At 50.5% G+C, this 21,996-nt stretch overlaps 1 protein-coding gene across 3 annotated transcripts; it reads left to right on the top strand.

The window, feature by feature from the left end:
- Positions 1 to 37: 37 nt before the first annotated feature.
- MMP15 (matrix metallopeptidase 15) lies at positions 38 to 21,410 on the top strand. 3 transcript variants are annotated; one of them, XM_063438429.1, is made up of 10 exons: positions 38 to 209; positions 6,635 to 6,783; positions 8,016 to 8,138; positions 11,659 to 11,963; positions 12,384 to 12,545; positions 17,087 to 17,292; positions 17,445 to 17,583; positions 18,034 to 18,184; positions 19,422 to 19,537; positions 20,299 to 21,410. In XM_063438429.1, exons 1-10 carry the CDS (start codon positions 108 to 110, stop codon positions 20,721 to 20,723), a joined length of 1,878 nt encoding a protein of 625 aa, XP_063294499.1. In that variant the 5' UTR covers positions 38 to 107; the 3' UTR covers positions 20,724 to 21,410. The 3 variants fall into 3 exon arrangements, with proteins under 3 accessions (XP_063294499.1, XP_063294498.1, XP_063294500.1); XM_063438428.1 differs by having other exon boundaries at positions 11,659 to 11,975; XM_063438430.1 differs by lacking the exon at positions 38 to 209 and having other exon boundaries at positions 6,697 to 6,881; positions 11,659 to 11,975.
- The last annotated feature ends 586 nt before the right edge of the window (positions 21,411 to 21,996 follow it).

The following is a 21,996-nucleotide window of genomic DNA, read 5'->3' as shown; positions in this document are numbered from 1 at the left end:
GTGGCTGGGGGCGGGGCTCTGGGCTCCGGGCAGTCGCTGGCTGTAGGGAGCGTCACACACTCTGCAGCCTCAGCCCGGGGCGAAGGAAAACAAAGGGGACCCCCAGAATGGCAGCCGGGGGGCCGGGGGTGCTCCTAGCCGGGACCCTCCTTATCCTCCTCTCCTGCCGGGGGCAGCGGGCAGACAGCGAGGGGGACTCCAGGGCGGAGGTAACTCAGTGAGGGAATCCCAGCAATGAGCTCAGGCCAGGGAGTAATGGGGGGATTCAGGGAATTGGGGGGACTGGAAGGGCCGAATGGTTCTCATCTGCCGCCACAAATACTATGTTTATATAGGGGGGGGGGGGGATTGCAGTGTAGGTGCAGCAGGCAGTGGTGGTATGTAATGTAGTTGCTGCAGGCGGTGGCGGTATGTAATGTAGTTGCGGCAGGCGGTGGCGGTATGTAATGTAGTTGCAGCAGGCGGTGGCGGTATGTAATGTAGTTGCGGCAGGCGGTGGCGGTATGTAATGTAGTTGCAGCAGGCGGTGGCGGTATGTAATGCAGTTGCAGCAGGCGGTGGCGGTATGTAATGTAGTTGCTGCAGGCGGTGGCGGTATGTAATGTAGTTGCAGCACGCGGTGGCGGTATGTAATGTAGTTGCAGCAGGCAGTGGCAGTATGTAATGTAGTTGCAGCAGGCGGTGGCGGTATGTAATGTAGTTGCAGCAGGCGGTGGCGGTATGTAATATTGTTGCAGCAGGCGGTGGCGGTATGTAATGTAGTTGCAGCAGGCGGTGGCGGTATGTAATGTAGTTGCTGCAGGCGGTGGCGGTATGTAATGTAGTTGCGGCAGGCGGTGGCGGTATGTAATGTAGTTGCGGCAGGCGGTGGCGGTATGTAATGTAGTTGCGGCAGGCGGTGGCGGTATGTAATGTAGTTGCGGCAGGCGGTGGCGGTATGTAATGTAGTTGCTGCAGGCGGTGGCGGTATGTAATGTAGTTGCTGCAGGCGGTGGCGGTATGTAATGTAGTTGCTGCAGGCGGTGGCGGTATGTAATGTAGTTGCGGCAGGCGGTGGCGGTATGTAATGTAGTTGCTGCAGGCGGTGGCGGTATGTAATGTAGTTGCTGCAGGCGGTGGCGGTATGTAATGTAGTTGCTGCAGGCGGTGGCGGTATGTAATGTAGTTGCAGCAGGCGGTGGCGGTATGTAATGTAGTTGCAGCAGGCGGTGGCGGTATGTAATGTAGTTGCTGCAGGCGGTGGCGGTATGTAATGTAGGTGCAGCAGGCGGTGGCGGTATGTAATGTAGTTGCTGCAGGCGGTGGCGGTATGTAATGTAGTTGCGGCAGGCGGTGGCGGTATGTAATGTAGTTGCGGCAGGCGGTGGCGGTATGTAATGTAGTTGCGGCAGGCGGTGGCGGTATGTAATGTAGTTGCGGCAGGCGGTGGCGGTATGTAATGTAGTTGCTGCAGGCGGTGGCGGTATGTAATGTAGGTGCAGCAGGCGGTGGCGGTATGTAATGTAGGTGCTTCAGGCGGTGGCGGTATGTAATGTAGTTGCGGCAGGCGGTGGCGGTATGTAATGTAGGTGCAGCAGGCGGTGGCGGTATGTAATGTAGTTGCTGCAGGCGGTGGCGGTATGTAATGTAGTTGCGGCAGGCGGTGGCGGTATGTAATGTAGTTGCAGCAGGCGGTGACGGTATGTAATGTAGTTGCTGCAGGCGGTGGCGGTATGTAATGTAGTTGCAGCAGGCGGTGGCGGTATGTAATGTAGTTGCGGCAGGCGGTGGCGGTATGTAATGTAGTTGCGGCAGGCGGTGGCGGTATGTAATGTAGTTGCGGCAGGCGGTGGCGGTATGTAATGTAGTTGCGGCAGGCGGTGGCGGTATGTAATGTAGTTGCGGCAGGCGGTGGCGGTATGTAATGTAGTTGCTGCAGGCGGTGGCGGTATGTAATGTAGTTGCGGCAGGCGGTGGCGGTATGTAATGTAGGTGCAGCAGGCGGTGGCGGTATGTAATGTAGTTGCTGCAGGCGGTGGCGGTATGTAATGTAGTTGCGGCAGGCGGTGGCGGTATGTAATGTAGTTGCAGCAGGCGGTGACGGTATGTAATGTAGTTGCTGCAGGCGGTGGCGGTATGTAATGTAGTTGCAGCAGGCGGTGGCGGTATGTAATGTAGTTGCTGCAGGCGGTGGCGGTATGTAATGTAGTTGCTGCAGGCGGTGGCGGTATGTAATGTAGTTGCAGCAGGCGGTGGCGGTATGTAATGTAGTTGCAGCACGCGGTGGCGGTATGTAATGTAGGTGCGGCAGGCGGTGGCGGTATGTAATGTAGTTGCAGCAGGCGGTGGCGGTATGTAATGTAGGTGCGGCAGGCGGTGGCGGTATGTAATGTAGTTGCTGCAGGCAGTGGAGGTATGTAATGTAGTTGCAGCAGGCGGTGGCGGTATGTAATGTAGGTGCAGCAGGCGGTGGCGGTATGTAATGTAGTTGCAGCAGGCGGTGGCGGTATGTAATGTAGTTGCAGCAGGCGGTGGCGGTATGTAATGTAGTTGCAGCAGGCGGTGGCGGTATGTAATGTAGTTGCAGCAGGCGGTGGCGGTATGTAATGTAGGTGCGGCACGCGGTGGCGGTATGTAATGTAGTTGCGGCAGGCGGTGGCGGTATGTAATGTAGTTGCGGCAGGCGGTGGCGGTATGTAATGTAGTTGCGGCAGGCGGTGGCGGTATGTAATGTAGTTGCGGCAGGCGGTGGCGGTATGTAATGTAGTTGCGGCAGGCGGTGGCGGTATGTAATGTAGTTGCAGCAGGCGGTGGCGGTATGTAATGTAGTTGCTGCAGGCGGTGGCGGTATGTAATGTAGTTGCAGCAGGCGGTGGCGGTATGTAATGTAGTTGCTGCAGGCGGTGGCGGTATGTAATGTAGTTGCGGTGGCGGTATGTAATGTAGTTGCGGTGGCGGTATGTAATGTAGTTGCAGCAGGCGGTGGCGGTATGTAATGTAGTTGCGGCAGGCGGTGGCGGTATGTAATGTAGTTGCGGCAGGCGGTGGCGGTATGTAATGTAGTTGCTGCAGGCGGTGGCGGTATGTAATGTAGTTGCTGCAGGCGGTGGCGGTATGTAATGTAGTTGCGGCAGGCGGTGGCGGTATGTAATGTAGTTGCAGCAGGCGGTGGCGGTATGTAATGTAGTTGCAGCAGGCGGTGGCGGTATGTAATGTAGTTGCAGCAGGCGGTGGCGGTATGTAATGTAGTTGCTGCAGGCGGTGGCGGTATGTAATGTAGGTGCAGCAGGCGGTGGCGGTATGTAATGTAGGTGCTGCAGGCGGTGGCGGTATGTAATGTAGTTGCGGCAGGCGGTGGCGGTATGTAATGTAGGTGCAGCAGGCGGTGGCGGTATGTAATGTAGTTGCGGCAGGCGGTGGCGGTATGTAATGTAGTTGCTGCAGGCGGTGGCGGTATGTAATGTGGTGGCGGTATGTAATGTAGTTGCAGCAGGCGGTGGCGGTATGTAATGTAGTTGCAGCAGGCGGTGGCGGTATGTAATGTAGTTGCAGCAGGCGGTGGCGGTATGTAATGTAGTTGCAGCAGGCGGTGGCGGTATGTAATGTAGTTGCGGCAGGCGGTGGCGGTATGTAATGTAGTTGCAGCAGGCGGTGGCGGTATGTAATGTAGTTGCAGCAGGCGGTGGCGGTATGTAATGTAGTTGCTGCAGGCGGTGGCGGTATGTAATGTAGTTGCTGGTGGCGGTATGTAATGTAGTTGCAGCACGCGGTGGCGGTATGTAATGTAGTTGCAGCAGGCGGTGGCGGTATGTAATGTAGTTGCTGCAGGCGGTGGCGGTATGTAATGTAGTTGCAGCACGCGGTGGCGGTATGTAATGTAGTTGCAGCAGGCGGTGGCGGTATGTAATGTAGTTGCTGCAGGCGGTGGCGGTATGTAATGTAGTTGCAGCACGCGGTGGCGGTATGTAATGTAGGTGCAGCAGGCGGTGGCGGTATGTAATGTAGTTGCAGCACGCGGTGGCGGTATGTAATGTAGTTGCAGCAGGTGGTGGCGGTATGTAATGTAGTTGCTGCAGGCGGTGGCGGTATGTAATGTAGTTGCAGCACGCGGTGGCGGTATGTAATGTAGGTGCAGCAGGCGGTGGCGGTATGTAATGTAGTTGCAGCACGCGGTGGCGGTATGTAATGTAGTTGCGGCAGGCGGTGGCGGTATGTAATGTAGTTGCAGCAGGCGGTGGCGGTATGTAATGTAGTTGCTGCAGGCGGTGGCGGTATGTAATGTAGTTGCAGCAGGCGGTGGCGGTATGTAATGTAGTTGCTGCAGGCGGTGGCGGTATGTAATGTAGTTGCAGCAGGCGGTGGCGGTATGTAATGTAGTTGCTGCAGGCGGTGGCGGTATGTAATGTAGTTGCAGCAGGCGGTGGCGGTATGTAATGTAGTTGCAGCAGGCGGTGGCGGTATGTAATGTAGTTGCTGCAGGCGGTGGCGGTATGTAATGTAGTTGCAGCACGCGGTGGCGGTATGTAATGTAGTTGCAGCAGGCGGTGGCGGTATGTAATGTAGTTGCAGCAGGCGGTGGCGGTATGTAATGTAGTTGCAGCAGGCGGTGGCGGTATGTAATGTAGTTGCAGCAGGCGGTGGCGGTATGTAATGTAGTTGCAGCAGGCGGTGGCGGTATGTAATATTGTTGCAGCAGGCGGTGGCGGTATGTAATGTAGTTGCTGCAGGCGGTGGCGGTATGTAATGTAGTTGCTGCAGGCGGTGGCGGTATGTAATATTGTTGCAGCAGGCGGTGGCGGTATGTAATATTGTTGCAGCAGGCGGTGGCGGTATGTAATGTAGTTGCTGCAGGCGGTGGCGGTATGTAATGTAGTTGCGGCAGGCGGTAGCGGTAAGTAATGTAGTTGCTGCAGGCGGTGGCGGTATGTAATGTAGTTGCGGCAGGCGGTGGCGGTATGTAATGTAGTTGCGGCAGGCGGTGGCGGTATGTAATGTAGTTGCTGCAGGCGGTGGCGGTATGTAATGTAGGTGCGGCAGGCGGTGGCGGTATGTAATGTAGTTGCAGCAGGCGGTGGCGGTATGTAATGTAGTTGCAGCAGGCGGTGGCGGTATGTAATGTAGTTGCAGCAGGCGGTGGCGGTATGTAATGTAGTTGCAGCAGGCGGTGGCGGTATGTAATGTAGTTGCGGCAGGCGGTGGCGGTATGTAATGTAGTTGCGGCAGGCGGTGGCGGTATGTAATGTAGTTGCTGCAGGCGGTGGCGGTATGTAATGTAGTTGCAGCAGGCGGTGGCGGTATGTAATGTAGTTGCTGCAGGCGGTGGCGGTATGTAATGTAGTTGCTGGTGGCGGTATGTAATGTAGTTGCAGCACGCGGTGGCGGTATGTAATGTAGTTGCAGCAGGCGGTGGCGGTATGTAATGTAGTTGCTGCAGGCGGTGGCGGTATGTAATGTAGTTGCAGCACGCGGTGGCGGTATGTAATGTAGTTGCAGCAGGCGGTGGCGGTATGTAATGTAGTTGCTGCAGGCGGTGGCGGTATGTAATGTAGTTGCAGCACGCGGTGGCGGTATGTAATGTAGGTGCAGCAGGCGGTGGCGGTATGTAATGTAGTTGCAGCACGCGGTGGCGGTATGTAATGTAGTTGCAGCAGGCGGTGGCGGTATGTAATGTAGTTGCTGCAGGCGGTGGCGGTATGTAATGTAGTTGCAGCATGCGGTGGCGGTATGTAATGTAGGTGCAGCAGGCGGTGGCGGTATGTAATGTAGTTGCAGCACGCGGTGGCGGTATGTAATGTAGTTGCGGCAGGCGGTGGCGGTATGTAATGTAGTTGCAGCAGGCGGTGGCGGTATATAATGTAGTTGCTGCAGGCGGTGGCGGTATGTAATGTAGTTGCAGCAGGCGGTGGCGGTATGTAATGTAGTTGCTGCAGGCGGTGGCGGTATGTAATGTAGTTGCAGCAGGCGGTGGCGGTATGTAATGCAGTTGCAGCAGGCGGTGGCGGTATGTAATGTAGTTGCTGCAGGCGGTGGCGGTATGTAATGTAGTTGCAGCACGCGGTGGCGGTATGTAATGTAGTTGCAGCAGGCAGTGGCGGTATGTAATGTAGTTGCAGCAGGCGGTGGCGGTATGTAATGTAGTTGCAGCAGGCGGTGGCGGTATGTAATATTGTTGCAGCAGGCGGTGGCGGTATGTAATGTAGTTGCTGCAGGCGGTGGCGGTATGTAATGTAGTTGCAGCAGGCGGTGGCGGTATGTAATGTAGTTGCAGCAGGCGGTGGCGGTATGTAATATTGTTGCAGCAGGCGGTGGCGGTATGTAATGTAGTTGCTGCAGGCGGTGGCGGTATGTAATGTAGTTGCTGCAGGCGGTGGCGGTATGTAATATTGTTGCAGCAGGCGGTGGCGGTATGTAATGTAGTTGCTGCAGGCGGTGGCGGTATGTAATGTAGTTGCGGCAGGCGGTAGCGGTATGTAATGTAGTTGCAGCACGCTGTGGCGGTATGTCATATAGTTGCGGCAGGCGGTGGCGGTATGTAATGTAGTTGCAGCAGGCGGTGGCGGTATGTAATGTAGTTGCAGCAGGCGGTGGCGGTATGTAATGTAGGGTGCCCAGGGTTGGAGTTGGCGCAGTGAATATTTTCGCTCTTTGTTTGCAGGCCTGGCTGCGTCTGTATGGGTACCTTCCTCAGACCAGCCGTCAGATGTCCACCCTTCGATCTGCACAGATTCTGTCTGATGCCATCTCTGAGATGCAGCAATTCTATGGGATCCCGGTGACTGGAAAACTTGACCAAACCACCACAGAGTAATGACCTCTGACCTCATCGCTCACCGGCATGCAATGAGTGCCAGGTTTTCTGAACCGGTTGATCAGACAAAGCGCTTGTAGTTATTGTGTCTCAGGTGAAGGAAACGTCCTTAATTTGAAATCAACCAATCCAGATGACCTGGGAAACTCTGTCACCAGTGTGTGTCCATCCATCATCATGCCGTCATTCACCCTCACCAAGAGCTCCCCCCATCCAGCTCCCTGTACACAGAGCTCCATACACCCACTGCAAGCTCCCCCATCCAGCTCCTTGTACACAGAGCTCCATACACCCACTGTGAGCTCCCCCATCCAGCTCCCTGTACACAGAGCTCCATACAACCACTGTGAGCTCCCCCCATCCAGCTCCCTGTACACAGAGCTCCATACAACCACTGTGAGCTCCCCCATCCAGCTCCATGTACACAGAGCTCCATACACCCACTGCGAGCTCCCCCCTGTACACAGCTCCATACACCCACTGTGAGCTCCCCCATCCAGCTCCCTGTACACAGAGCTCCATACACCCACTGCGAGCTCCCCCCTGTACACAGAGCTCCATACACCCACTGTGAGCTCCCCCATCCAGCTCCCTGTACACAGAGCTCCATACACCCACTGTGAGCTCCCCCATCCAGCTCCCTGTACACAGAGCTCCATACACCCACTGTGAGCTCCCCCATCCAGCTCCCTGTACACAGAGCTCCATACACCCACTGCAAGCTCCCCCATTCAGCTCCCTGTACACAGAGCTCCATACACCCACTGCGAGCTCCCCCATCCAGCTCCCTGTACACAGAGCTCCATACACCCACTGTGAGTACACAGAGCTCCATACACCCACTGCAAGCTCCCCCATCCAGTTCCCTGTACACAGAGCTCCATACACCCACTGTGAGCTCCCCCATCCAGCTCCCTGTACACAAAGCTCCATACACCCACTGTGAGCTCCCCCATCCAGCTCCCTGTACACAGAGCTCCATACACCCACTGCAAGCTCCCCCATCCAGCTCCCTGTACACAGAGCTCCATACACCCACTGCGAGCTCCCCCATCCAGCTCCCTGTACACAGAGCTCCATACACCCACTGCGAGCTCCCTCTATCCAGCTCCCTGTACACAGAGCTCCATAATCCCACATCCAGCTCCCATGCTATATTTCATTCCTCCATTACTAACTCGTTCCTGTTTGGTATTTCTCCCTCTATGACTGGGCTCCTTTTCCACAGGTGGATGCAGAAGCCTCGCTGTGGAGTTCCGGATCAGATTGGGACACAGTTGAAATCAAATATGAGAAAGAAACGTTATGCACACACAGGCCGCAAATGGAGCCAACAGCAGCTGACATTTAGGTGGATATTACATGCTATGGACTGAATGTACGGACCAGAAACTATGTAAACAGTGACATAGAAAGGGTAGTAGATACCTGGAATAGCCTTCCAGTGGGAGCAGTAACAGTGATATAGAAAGGGTAGTAGATACCTGGAATAGCCTTCCAGTGGGAGCAGTAACAGTGATATAGAAAGGGTAGTAGATACCGGGAATAGCCTTCCAGTGGGAGCAGTAACAGTGATATAGAAAGGGTAGTAGATACCCGGAATAGCCTTCCAGTGGGAGCAGTAACAGTGATATAGAAAGGGTAGTAGATACCTGGAATAGCCTTCCAGTGGGAGCAGTAACAGTGATATAGAAAGGGTAGTAGATACCGGGAATAGCCTTCCAGTGGGAGCAGTAACAGTGACATAGAAAGGGTAGTAGATACCAGCAATAGCCTTCCAGTGGGAGCAGTAACAGTGATATAGAAAGGGTAGTAGATACCTGGAATAGCCTTCCAGTGGGAGCAGTAACAGTGATATAGAAAGGGTAGTAGATACCTGGAATAGCCTTCCAGTGGGAGCAGTAACAGTGATATAGAAAGGGTAGTAGATACCTGGAATAGCCTTCCAGTGGGAGAAGTAACAGTGATATAGAAAGGGTGGTAGATACCTGGAATAGCCTTCCAGTGGGAGCAGTAACAGTGATTTAGAAAGGGTAGTAGATACCTGGAATAGCCTTCCAGTGGGAGCAGTAACAGTGATATAGAAAGGGTAGTAGATACCTGGAATAGCCTTCCAGTGGGAGCAGTAACAGTGATATAGAAAGGGTAGTAGATACCTGGAATAGCCTTCCAGTGGGAGAAGTAACAGTGATATAGAAAGGGTGGTAGATACCTGGAATAGCCTTCCAGTGGGAGCAGTAACAGTGATTTAGAAAGGGTAGTAGATACCTGGAATAGCCTTCCAGTGGGAGCAGTAACAGTGATATAGAAAGGGTAGTAGATACCTGGAATAGCCTTCCAGTGGGAGCAGTAACAGCGATATAGAAAGGGTAGTAGATACCTGGAATAGCCTTCCAGTGGGAGCAGTAACAGCGATATAGAAAGGGTAGTAGATACCTGGAATAGCCTTCCAGTGGGAGCAGTAACAGCGATATAGAAAGGGTAGTAGATACCTGGAATAGCCTTCCAGTGGGAGCAGTAACAGTGATATAGAAAGGGTAGTAGATACCTGGAATAGCCTTCCAGTGGGAGCAGTAACAGTGATATAGAAAGGGTAGTAGATACCTGGAATAGCCTTCCAGTGGGAGCAGTAACAGTGATATAGAAAGGGTAGTAGATACCTGGAATAGCCTTCCAGTGGGAGAAGTAACAGTGATATAGAAAGGGTGGTAGATACCTGGAATAGCCTTCCAGTGGGAGCAGTAACAGTGATATAGAAAGGGTAGTAGATACCTGGAATAGCCTTCCAGTGGGAGCAGTAACAGTGATATAGAAAGGGTAGTAGATACCTGGAATAGCCTTCCAGTGGGAGAAGTAACAGTGATATAGAAAGGGTGGTAGATACCTGGAATAGCCTTCCAGTGGGAGCAGTAACAGTGATTTAGAAAGGGTAGTAGATACCTGGAATAGCCTTCCAGTGGGAGCAGTAACAGTGATATAGAAAGGGTAGTAGATACCTGGAATAGCCTTCCAGTGGGAGCAGTAACAGTGATATAGAAAGGGTAGTAGATACCTGGAATAGCCTTCCAGTGGGAGAAGTAACAGTGATATAGAAAGGGTGGTAGATACCTGGAATAGCCTTCCAGTGGGAGCAGTAACAGTGATTTAGAAAGGGTAGTAGATACCTGGAATAGCCTTCCAGTGGGAGCAGTAACAGTGATATAGAAAGGGTAGTAGATACCTGGAATAGCCTTCCAGTGGGAGCAGTAACAGTGATTTAGAAAGGGTGGTAGATACCTGGAATAGCCTTCCAGTGGGAGCAGTAACAGTGATTTAGAAAGGGTAGTAGATACCTGGAATAGCCTTCCAGTGGGAGCAGTAACAGTGATTTAGAAAGGGTGGTAGATTAGATTGTGTAGAGCAGGTTAGGGCATCGGTCATTGCTAACCATAATGCCAGTGTGTGAGCTACTCATGCTGTTGGGATTATTTATTTGAAAGGATGGAAGGGTCAGAAATATTTAATGCATCATTCTATTGCTTAGTTATCAATAGATATAATTACTTTATTCACTCAGCAATAAATGAAACCAAATTGCTGACTATTTTAGCCTAATTGTTATAGTTTTGTTGATTTGTAGAATTTTTCCATCCGCTATTTAGATTGTAAAATGTAAACACCGAGTACAAACAGCGTCTAGAATGGTTTTCATGTAGTTTAACAGATGACAAATGTTCTTCCTGGGTATAAATAGGATTATTAGAATGAGATGATTTTCTTGTGCTTCCTGTTTCTGACAGCCAGTTAATCGTTCTCATTCACTGCGCTCTTTACTGAGATTTTATCAACAGAAACCAAGAAATGTCTTCTCTTGGTTATCTATCCTTCCTATTCTTTCCTTCTTATTTTGTTAATTATAATGAGGTAGTATAATGAGGTACACCAGACCCCTAAACAACTTTATCTTGCTGAAAAGCTTTATGTGTGAAAATTGTGTCCTTATTTTTAACATTTTGGAAAAAGTGCAAAATTCTATAGAAATTGCCACTTTTATAAATGAACTTGGTTACACCCCCCTGGCTGCCAATCAGACACCCGATCCTGTTACTTCCTGGTTTGGTTAGCTTATTTTCACTGAACTCAAGATGCAGCAATTGCCCAGAGCACCTGCCTTGCAACGACTTCTCACTAAGCTGTATTGGGAGTCTGTGATTGGACAGTCACAGAAAGTCTGGGCGGGGTTAGAATGGGAGGGCTTGCAAAGGCAGCAGACGAGAGATCTGCAGTTTTTGCAAGCTGTTTATATACCCCAATGAAAAATTGCATAAATATATGCATGTATGTTTCCATTGGGGGTATTGCTACTAAGCAGTGATTTGTATTTGGGAGTAGAGTGTCTCTTTAATGTAGGTTTGCATTCAATGTTCATATGTTTTCTTAGTCTGTATGATGGACAGCTGTGGCACTGTGTACTGCGATTTCTTAAAATAAAGAATTGGAAAGGGAACTAAAGAAACCACACTGCAAACTCTCCGGAGGTCTTGCTGTCCTATTATTAGGTGGATGGACCCCAAACGGGGCAGGTCTCGGCCACTTAGACAGAGAACACAAACTGCTACCATTGGGATGTCTCCGTAGGTGAGAGGAACTTACTGATAAATATAGTGTAAGCAATCCATTCTTTGCCTTATTTATTTGAAGAGTCTAGTGGTCTCGTATCTATATCTATTCTATGTGAAATGTTCCATTTAAACCCCTGTGGGATGGTGCTTCCTTCCTGTCTGTCTGTTCTAAACACGATGCCACGTCAGGGATGGTGAGATTACCAAACCATGCCGACTCTTATTACACTCAATCACACGCATTCTGACATCTTCATCTCCAATCCACAGTATCCAGAACTTCTCAGAGAAAGTTGGAGCAGACAGCTCTGTGAATGCGATCCGCAAGGCATTCCGCGTCTGGTCGAGTGCTACGCCTCTAACTTTTCAGGAAGTGCCTTATGAGACTGTACGTGTGCGGCAATCCAAAGCAGACATTTTAATCCTCTTTGCGTCTGGTTTCCATGGAGACAGCTCTCCGTTTGATGGTCCCGGTGGTTTCCTAGCACATGCCTATTTCCCAGGTCCAGGGATGGGAGGTGATGTACATTTTGACTCAGACGAGCCCTGGACTGTGCAAAACATGGAGCTGTCGGGTGAGATTTCAGGTTTGGTTATTGCATGTTGTATGTTCAGATCTTTGTTTGTGTGGCCAATGTGGCGGGTTTGTTGTTGGTGAGAGATCTCAGGTGGAATCCATGTGGATATGAGTGAACCATACGTATGTGCGATCCGGACTGACGTATGACGCCAGGCATTTCCCACAATGCTGTGCGATGTTCTTGTGATGGAGGAGACTCTGCACAATACTCTCAGGGCATTGGGAAAGCCATATGACATCCTTGTAACCATGGCAACGCCACATGTCATGCAGGCATCATTAAAGACACAGGACGCTGCACACATGGTTGGGGCGTGGAGGCGGGGATAGCAATGTCCAGTAGTCTTGCAGTATGGCCGATATTCTGTATTCCTTATGGTAATGCCATTATTCTCTGTTATTGTTTGTTGTGCAGGGAATCACCTGTTCCTGGTGGCCGTTCATGAGCTGGGTCACTCTCTTGGGTTAGAGCATTCCAGCAATCCTACAGCCATTATGGCTCCTTTCTATCAGTGGATGGACACGGACGACTTCCAGCTGCCGGAAGACGACAGGCGTGGGATACAGCAGCTGTATGGTCAGTCAACATGTTCTATTAGCAAGCTCCTCCCTGCTGACTGTTAGACCACCCCCACTGCCAGGAAGCTCCTCCCTGCTGACTGTTAGACCACCCCCACTGCCAGGAAGCTCCTCCCTGCTGACTGTTAGACCACCCCCACTGCCAGGAAGCTCCTCCCTGCTGACTGTTAGACCACCCCCACTGCCAGGAAGCTCCTCCCTGCTGACTGTTAGACCACCCCCACTGCCAGGAAGCTCCTCCCTGCTGACTGTTAGACCACCCCCACTGCCAGGAAGCTCCTCCCTGCTGACTGTTAGACCACCCCCACTGCCAGGAAGCTCCTCCCTGCTGACTGTTAGACCACCCCCACTGCCAGGAAGCTCCTCCCTGCTGACTTAACTTGCTAATCACTGCTGGCAAACTGGCTGATGGCCCGGACCTATTCTTGGCAATGTTCCTTCCCGCAGTGTCTCCTGTTATACAGCAGTAGACATATTTCCTGTACCCCCTCCGTACCTGCTGTGTGAATCTATAACCCCCCCCCCCCCCCCGTACCTGCTGTGTGAATCTATAACCCCCCCCCCCCTCCGTACCTGCTGTGTGAATCTATAACCCCCCCCCTCCGTACCTGCTGTGTGAATCTATAACCCCCCTCCGTACCTGCTGTGTGAATCTATAACCCCCCTCCGTACCTGCTGTGTGAATCTATAACCCCCCTCCGTACCTGCTGTGTGAATCTATAACCTCCCCCTCCGTACCTGCTGTGTGAATCTATAACCCCCCTCCGTACCTGCTGTGTGAATCTATAACCCCCCCCCCCTCCGTACCTGCTGTGTGAATCTATAACCCCCCTCCGTACCTGCTGTGTGAATCTATAACCCCCCTCCGTACCTGCTGTGTGAATCTATAACCCCCCTCCGTACCTGCTGTGTGAATCTATAACCCCCCTCCGTACCTGCTGTGTGAATCTATAACCTCCCTCCGTACCTGCTGTGTGAATCTATAACCTCCCTCCGTACCTGCTGTGTGAATCTTTAACCCCCCTCCGTACCTGCTGTGTGATTCTATAACCCCCCCTCCGTACCTACTGTGTGAATCTATAACCTCCCTCCGTACCTGCTGTGTGAATCTATAACCTCCCTCCGTACCTGCTGTGTGAATCTATAACCCCCCTCCGTACCTGCTGTGTGAATCTATAACCCCCCTCCGTACCTGCTGTGTGAATCTATAACCCCCCTCCGTACCTGCTGTGTGAATCTATAACCTCCCCCTCCGTACCTGCTGTGTGAATCTATAACCCCCCTCCGTACCTGCTGTGTGAATCTATAACCCCCCCCCCTCCGTACCTGCTGTGTGAATCTATAAACCCCCTCCGTACCTGCTGTGTGAATCTATAACCCCCCTCCGTACCTGCTGTGTGAATCTATAACCCCCCTCCGTACCTGCTGTGTGAATCTATAACCCCCCTCCGTACCTGCTGTGTGAATCTATAACCTCCCTCCGTACCTGCTGTGTGAATCTATAACCTCCCTCCGTACCTGCTGTGTGAATCTATAACCCCCCTCCGTACCTGCTGTGTGATTCTATAACCCCCCCTCCGTACCTACTGTGTAAATCTATAACCTCCCTCCGTACCTGCTGTGTGAATCTATAACCTCCCTCCGTACCTGCTGTGTGAATCTATAACCCCCCTCCGTACCTGCTGTGTGAATCTATAACCCCCCTCCGTACCTGCTGTGTGAATCTATAACCCCCCTCCGTACCTGCTGTGTGAATCTATAACCTCCCCCTCCGTACCTGCTGTGTGAATCTATAACCCCCCTCCGTACCTGCTGTGTGAATCTATAACCCCCCCCCTCCGTACCTGCTGTGTGAATCTATAACCCCCCTCCGTACCTGCTGTGTGAATCTATAACCCCCCTCCGTACCTGCTGTGTGAATCTATAACCCCCTCCGTACCTGCTGTGTGAATCTATAACCTCCCTCCGTACCTGCTGTGTGAATCTATAACCCCCCTCCGTACCTGCTGTGTGAATCTATAACCTCCCTCCGTACCTGCTGTGTGAATCTATAACCTCCCTCCGTACCTGCTGTGTGAATCTATAACCTCCCTCCGTACCTGCTGTGTGAATCTATAACCCCCCTCCGTACCTGCTGTGTGAATCTATAACCCCCCTCCGTACCTGCTGTGTGAATCTATAACCCCCCTCCGTACCTGCTGTGTGAATCTATAACCCCCTCCGTACCTGCTGTGTGAATCTATAACCCCCTCCGTACCTGCTGTGTGAATCTATAACCTCCCTCCGTACCTGCTGTGTGAATCTATAACCCCCCTCCGTACTTGCTGTGTGAATCTATAACCCCCCTCCGTACCTGCTGTGTGAATCTATAACCCCCCTCCGTACCTGCTGTGTGAATCTATAACCTCCCTCCGTACCTGCTGTGTGAATCTATAACCTCCCTCCGTACCTGCTGTGTGAATCTATAACCTCCCTCCGTACCTGCTGTGTGAATCTATAACCCCCCTCCGTACCTGCTGTGTGAATCTATAACCCCCCTCCGTACCTGCTGTGTGATTCTATAACCCCCCCCTCCGTACCTGCTGTGTGAATCTATAACCCCCCTCCGTACCTGCTGTGTGATTCTATAACCCCCCCCTCCGTACCTGCTGTGTGAATCTATAACCTCCCTCCGTACCTGCTGTGTGAATCTATAACCCCCCTCCGTACCTGCTGTGTGAATCTATAACCCCCCTCCGTACCTGCTGTGTGAATCTATAACCTCCCTCCGTACCTGCTTTGTGAATCTATAACCCCCCCCTCCGTACCTGCTGTGTGAATCTATAACCCCTCTCCGTACCTGCTGTGTGAATCTATAACCCCCCTCCGTACCTGCTGTGTGAATCTATAACCCCCCTCCGTACCTGCTGTGTGAATCTATAACCCCCCTCCGTACCTGCTGTGTGAATCTATAACCCCCCTCCGTACCTGCTGTGTGAATCTATAACCTCCCTCCGTACCTGCTGTGTGAATCTATAACCCCCCTCCGTACCTGCTGTGTGAATCTATAACCTCCCTCCGTACCTGCTGTGTGAATCTATAACCTCCCTCCGTACCTGCTGTGTGAATCTATAACCTCCCTCCGTACCTGCTGTGTGAATCTATAACCCCCCTCCGTACCTGCTGTGTGAATCTATAACCTCCCTCCGTACCTGCTGTGTGAATCTATAACCCCCCTCCGTACCTGCTGTGTGAATCTATAACCCCCCTCCGTACCTGCTGTGTGAATCTATAACCCCCCTCCGTACCTGCTGTGTGAATCTATAACCCCCCTCCGTACCTGCTGTGTGAATCTATAACCCCGTTCCGTACCTGCTGTGTGAATCTATAACCCCGTTCCGTACCTGCTGTGTGAATCTATAACCCCCCTCCGTACCTGCTGTGTGAATCTATAACCCCCCTCCATACCTGCTGTGTGAATCTATAACCCCCCTCCGTACCTGCTGTGTGAATCTATAACCTCCCTCCGTACCCGCTGTGTGAATCTATAACCTCCCTCCGTACCTGCTGTGTGAATCTATAACCCCCCTCCGTACCTGCTGTGTGAATCTATAACCCCCCTCCGTACCTGCTGTGTGAATCTATAACCCCCCTCCGTACCTGCTGTGTGAATCTATAACCCCCTCCGTACCTGGTGTGTGAATCTATAACCCCCCTCCGTACCTGCTGTGTGATTCTATAACCCCCCCTCCGTACCTGCTGTGTGAATCTATAACCCCCCCCTCCGTACCTGCTGTGTGAATCTATAACCCCCCTCCGTACCTGCTGTGTGAATCTATAACCCCCCTCCGTACCTGCTGTGTGAATCTATAACCCCCCTCCGTACCTGCTGTGTGAATCTATAACCTCCCTCCGTACCTGCTGTGTGAATCTATAACCTCCCTCCGTACCTGCTGTGTGAATCTATAACCCCCCTCCGTACCTGCTGTGTGAATCTATAACCCCCCTCCGTACCTGCTGTGTGAATCTATAACCTCCCTCCGTACCTGCTGTGTGAATCTATAACCCCCTCCGTACCTGCTGTGTGAATCTATAACCTCCCTCCGTACCTGCTGTGTGAATCTATAACCTCCCTCCGTACCTGCTGTGTGAATCTATAACCTCCCTCCGTACCTGCTGTGTGAATCTATAACCCCCTCCGTACCTGCTGTGTGAATCTATAACCTCCCTCCGTACCTGCTGTGTGAATCTATAACCTCCCTCCGTACCTGCTGTGTGAATCTATAACCCCCCTCCGTACCTGCTGTGTGAATCTATAACCTCCCTCCGTACCTGCTGTGTGAATCTATAACCTCCCTCCGTACCTGCTGTGTGAATCTATAACCCCCCTCCGTACCTGCTGTATGAATCTGTACCCCATGTAGCTGCTCAATATATGTGGATCTATAGCCCTCGTGAATCGGGTTATTGCATTTCCCAGCAAGCCCCGTGCTGTATATTCTTACCTAAAATTATTTTGTGTTTCCAGGAATCTTGTCTGACTACCATTATTTTCCCCAGGACTCCCAGAAGATGCTGTTCCTTTCACCCCAGCAACCTTGCCCCCTACTGAGAGCCCTGGTAAAAGGCCCCCGGAACCACCACCAAGAGGGAGACCAGACCAGCCACCTCGTATTCCCACCCGACCTGACCAGTATGGACCAAATATCTGTGAGGGCAATTTTGACTCCGTAAGCGTCCTGCGCGGAGAAATGTTTGTTTTCAAGGTGAATCTATTGCCGGGATTTGTTGTTTGACTGCAGTGGGGGGGACAAGACTCCCAATGTTCATTGTTTATGGGGTCAGCACCATATTATGTACAGTCACATCACGCATGTTACATTGACAATGAAACGATACTGTCTTGTTCTGCCGGTAGGGCGGCTGGTTCTGGAGGGTACGGCATAACCGAGTCCTAGATAACTACCCAATGCCAATTGGCCACTTCTGGCGAGGTCTGCCTGCCAACATCACTGCGGTCTATGAGAGGCATGATGGGAAATTCGTCTTCTTTAAAGGTCAGAGAATTTGTAGAAGGATGGAAGTTTTAATAAGCTCTGTTTAAATGAGAATAATTGATGTAAAGCTTTGTGAAATACCACAGCGTCGTTAGATAATATTTATACAGTGAATTTTAACGTAGAAACTCCCAGTAATTCTCACTTCAATAGACTCAATTCTTCCCGTGTGCGCGCCAGTCTCCCGGTTAGCGGTGTGCGCGCCAGTCTCCCAGTTAGCGGTGTGCGCGCCAGTCTCCCGGTTAGCGGTGTGCGCGCCAGTCTCCCGGTTAGCGGTGTGCGCGCCAGTCTCCCGGTTAGCGCTGTGCGCGCCAGTCTCCCGGTTAGCGGTGTGCGCGCCAGTCTCCCGGTTAGCGGTGTGCGCGCCAGTCTCCCGGTTAGCGGTGTGCGCGCCAGTCTCCCGGTTAGTGCCATAGTAGCCGTTGACCTTGTGGCGCTGTTTATTTACAGGTGAGAAGTTCTGGCTCTTCAGAGAGGCTAATCTGGAAAGCGGGTACCCCCAGCCACTCACCAGCTACGGATATGGCATTCCTTATGACCGAATTGACTCTGCCATCTGGTGGGAACCTACCGGTCATACTTACCTCTTCCGTGGGGACAAGTAAGAAAGGGGCTTGTGGGGTGATTTTTTTTAAAAATTCTTTATTTTATGATTGACAGAATTAACAGGTACACAAATGTTGCACAAAAGGTATTGTGTGGGCTTATGCAAACGCCAAAGTGCGAACAGATCAATAAAAAACATTGTGATACAGAGAGGCATATACAGGTAGAGTAGTTATTTTTCCGTAAGCGATTCTGTTCTGACAAGTTTCTAAACATTTTAAACAAACCAAAACAAATATAAACAAGTTTGAACGTATGGTCATGTTTCCTCGTTGCGGCACGAGGAACAGTGCTTGTGGGGTGATTCATCTTTCTTTTTAGAGTTGGTGTCTGTGAGCTGGGTAGAAAAATTCAATCTCTTTCTGCTCCATAGTTTTATGTTAACATTTAATATGGTATTACTTATCAAAATGTTAATGGCATGCCCTTCTTTACGTGAATCCCCTGCTCTGTGTGACACTCCTGCCATCCCCGCCCTCCTTTAAGTGACACTCCTGCCATCCCAGCCCTCCTTTAAGTGACACTCCTGCCATCCCCGCCCTCCTTTAAGTGACACTCCCACCATCCCCGCCCACCCTTATGTGACACTCCTCCCATCCCCCGGTACGTGACACTCCCGCCATCCTTCGGTACGTGACACTCCCGCCATCCCCACCCACTGTTAATTGACACTCCGCCCACTGTCACGTGACACTCCTGCCGTCCCGCCCACCCTTATCTGACACTCCTCCCATCCCCCGGTATGTGACACTCCCGCCATCCTCCAGTATGTGACACTCTCGCCATCCCCACCCACTTTTAATTGACACTCCCGCCGTCCCCCGCCCAGCGTTTACTAGTCTTCATTACGTGTCTGTAAGGATTCTGTCTCTCTCGGAGGTCACCGTGACCTGACAATGTGGATTGTAATAGAATGCTGTGATTGCTAGGAGTGGAGCCGCAGATTAGTGAATTAGACCAATAAAGGGTGAGGTTATAAATGTCCCACCCGGGAGCTAGCGATCACTCAGACACATTGATAAAATGGGAAAACAGGAAAAGTGTATGAATAGAGCAAACCAGCATGTTTCCATGAACAGATACCTCGCTAGGTGTCAGACAGCTGGTTTTATACACGTACACGCTATATAGAAACATCTGACATGGGTCCATATTGTATACAGTAAGTAGCCATCAAACATCTAATTACATTAATCAGAACACGCGCCATTCACTGCTCTCACTCATTCCAGGTACTGGCGATTCAATGAGGAGACTCGTTCTGCTGATACAAGTTACCCCAAACCCATTACTGTCTGGGCTGGGATCCCCGACACCCCTAAAGGAGCCTTCCTGAGTACGGACGCATGTGAGTATGGATAAAATAAGGCTGGGGGGATTTGGTGAGGAAATCCGTGATCTTCTCTTATCTCCCATTCTAAGAATAAAGTGATCATTGTCCCCGGCTGAAACCGGACGAGACCCCGCCACCCCCCCTTCCATTCTAGTAGAGCCATTTCAGGGCTGGGCTTAACCCATTCTGTCCCCTCTGTCTTAGAATGAAACAAATTAGTGAGAGAGGCCCCGCTCTCCGCATGATATCATCTCCTACACTGGCCTTTCTTCAATCTATTTCCTGCTCGTAGCAGACGGGTCACAGCATTCCCAGCTAAATGGGTCTCAGTGTCTCATTATACCACGAAGGGAGAACTGGGAATCGCATATATCAACACTCTCTATTCTATATGATCTAGCCATGGATACTCATTATATGTATACAGATATTGCTAGAATATCGAATGGTTAGCTGTATACAGATATTGATACAATACAGATTGCTAGAATATCGAATGGTTAGCTGTATACAGATATTGATACAATACAGATTGCTAGAATATCGAATGGTTAGCTGGATACAGACATCGATATTCTAGAAATATCTATATTGTATCAATATCTGTATACAACTACCCCTTTGATACATTATAGATATTTCTAGAATATTGAAGGGTTAGCTGTATCCAGATATTGATACAATATAGATATATTTTTAGAAGATCGAAGGGTTGAGGTGTAAGTAGCGGTTCTCATACCATGACCCGTGGTGTAAAGCCTTCCTCTCTATTGCAGCCTTCACTTACTTCTATAAAGGAACCAGGTACTGGAAGTTTGATAACCAGCGCCTGCAGACAGAACCGGGTTACCCAAAATCTATCCTGCGTGATTTCATGGGCTGCCAGGAGGAGGTGTACAAAGACCCAGACCCTGATCCCCGCTGGCCAGACGTCAACCGCCCCCCATTTAATCCTGATTTGGAGACCGACAATAAAGATAAAAAGGATGCAGAAAGTGGTGGCCGTGAAGCCCCAGACACGACGGACATTGTTGTCCACATTGATGAGTACACCAGGGCGATCAGTGTTGCCATGGTGATTGTTCCACTTCTCCTCCTCCTGTGTATTTTAGGGCTAATATACGTTATTGTTCAGATGCACCGTAAAGGACCCCCTAAAGCCTTCCGGTACTGCAAGCGCTCGTTACAGGAGTGGGTGTAATGTCGTCCTGCCTCCACCACCTTGCTCTTATTATGACCCGTTCAGTTTTTTTTGTGGTGCTAACCAGGGGAAGGTGAGGTTCTGAAGAATCCTCTTCATCTCTTCCATTCCACCCTTTGCATTGAGAGCATTTTCCCAAAGCCTGGCATAGTGCCTCCCTTTTCTGAGATTTATCAGGATCCCTGTAAGAGCCATCGATGACATCCCAAGAGTTTGTGAATAGTGGTGCCTTCTAGTAGTCCGCAGGTTAACCTTGCCTGCGTGTGTCCTTTGTATACTGGTAACGATGGTACATTTCAGGAAATGAATGCCCTTAATGTCGGTAGTGCCTGCACTGTGCAAATACCTGGGGAATGTTTATCCCTGCACTGAGGATGTATATTATTTATACCATGCATTTTGCACTGGAAAGATTAGGGTATAAGACTGTTCACGTTTCTTGCGCTCATTGGGGGATTAATATCAATGCTGTCAGCTATTACTGACTGTAGCAGAGCATCTTACGAAAGCCTGAAGAATCTGTGGCCGTTCTAGAAGACAAGAACGTGGTTAATGGTTATTGTAAATCTCTCTATAATAGGAAGAAAGAGGCCGTATGGTCACACATCGGGCTCATCCCAGTGAGTGCAACGAGAATGGATAGTGTTTCACGAATCTCTTTATGATCAAAGTTCACTTGAATGTTTGTTTGAAAATGTTATGTTTTTATTAAATTTTTTGTTTTTTAAACAGTGAGTTGTTCCATCATTCCACAGTCAGCATGGGGTAGGGATAACCTTGGACTCAGAGCAAAGAGCTTACTTTCTCGGCCAGAAAGGGCTGGACCAGCTCCGCAAACATTGCCATTTGTCAGCGGTTTGTTTAATAGTACACTCCAGGGGCTGACCTAGAACTTTCATTTGCTGTAAATCCACAGTCTCTGAAGCGACCTCTAGCAAGACCAGAAAGTGATTGCCAGTCACGATTCATTGTCTTCTAAAGCAGTTCTGACTATCGCATGGCTTTATGGGAGTTGCAGTTCAAATAATAGGCTAGTATCCTGAGAGGTGTTACCCTCTCAGGATACAAGAAATACGTAGACAGGACTCGCTCTGTTTATACACTATATAAATCCATAGATAGAAGCAGGGCTCGCTCTGTTTATACACTATATAAATCCATAGATAGTAGCAGGGCTCGCTCTGTTTATACACTATATAAATCCATAGATAGATAGATAGCAGGGCTCGCTCTGTTTATACACTATATAAATCCATAGATATATAGAAGCAGG

Source organism: Pelobates fuscus, chromosome 12 (genome assembly GCF_036172605.1).
Source record: "Pelobates fuscus isolate aPelFus1 chromosome 12, aPelFus1.pri, whole genome shotgun sequence".
In the NCBI taxonomy this organism is placed as follows: domain Eukaryota; kingdom Metazoa; phylum Chordata; class Amphibia; order Anura; family Pelobatidae; genus Pelobates; species Pelobates fuscus.
The sequence above is the reverse complement of the archived record's forward strand: the minus strand, read 5'-3'. Positions and strand labels throughout refer to the sequence as shown.

What these genes read in the sequence shown, in the direction of transcription:
- MMP15 (XM_063438428.1), top strand. Translation starts at nt 108, where the DNA reads ATGGCAGCCGGGGGGCCGGGGGTGCTCCTAGCCGGGACCCTCCTTATC. An exon ending in CAACAGCAGCTGACATTTAG is followed by an intron (nt 8,139 to 11,658) that starts GTGGATATTACA and finishes TCCAATCCACAG; the next exon opens with TATCCAGAACTTCTCAGAGA. An exon ending in TGGGATACAGCAGCTGTATG is followed by an intron (nt 12,546 to 17,086) that starts GTCAGTCAACAT and finishes TATTTTCCCCAG; the next exon opens with GACTCCCAGAAGATGCTGTT.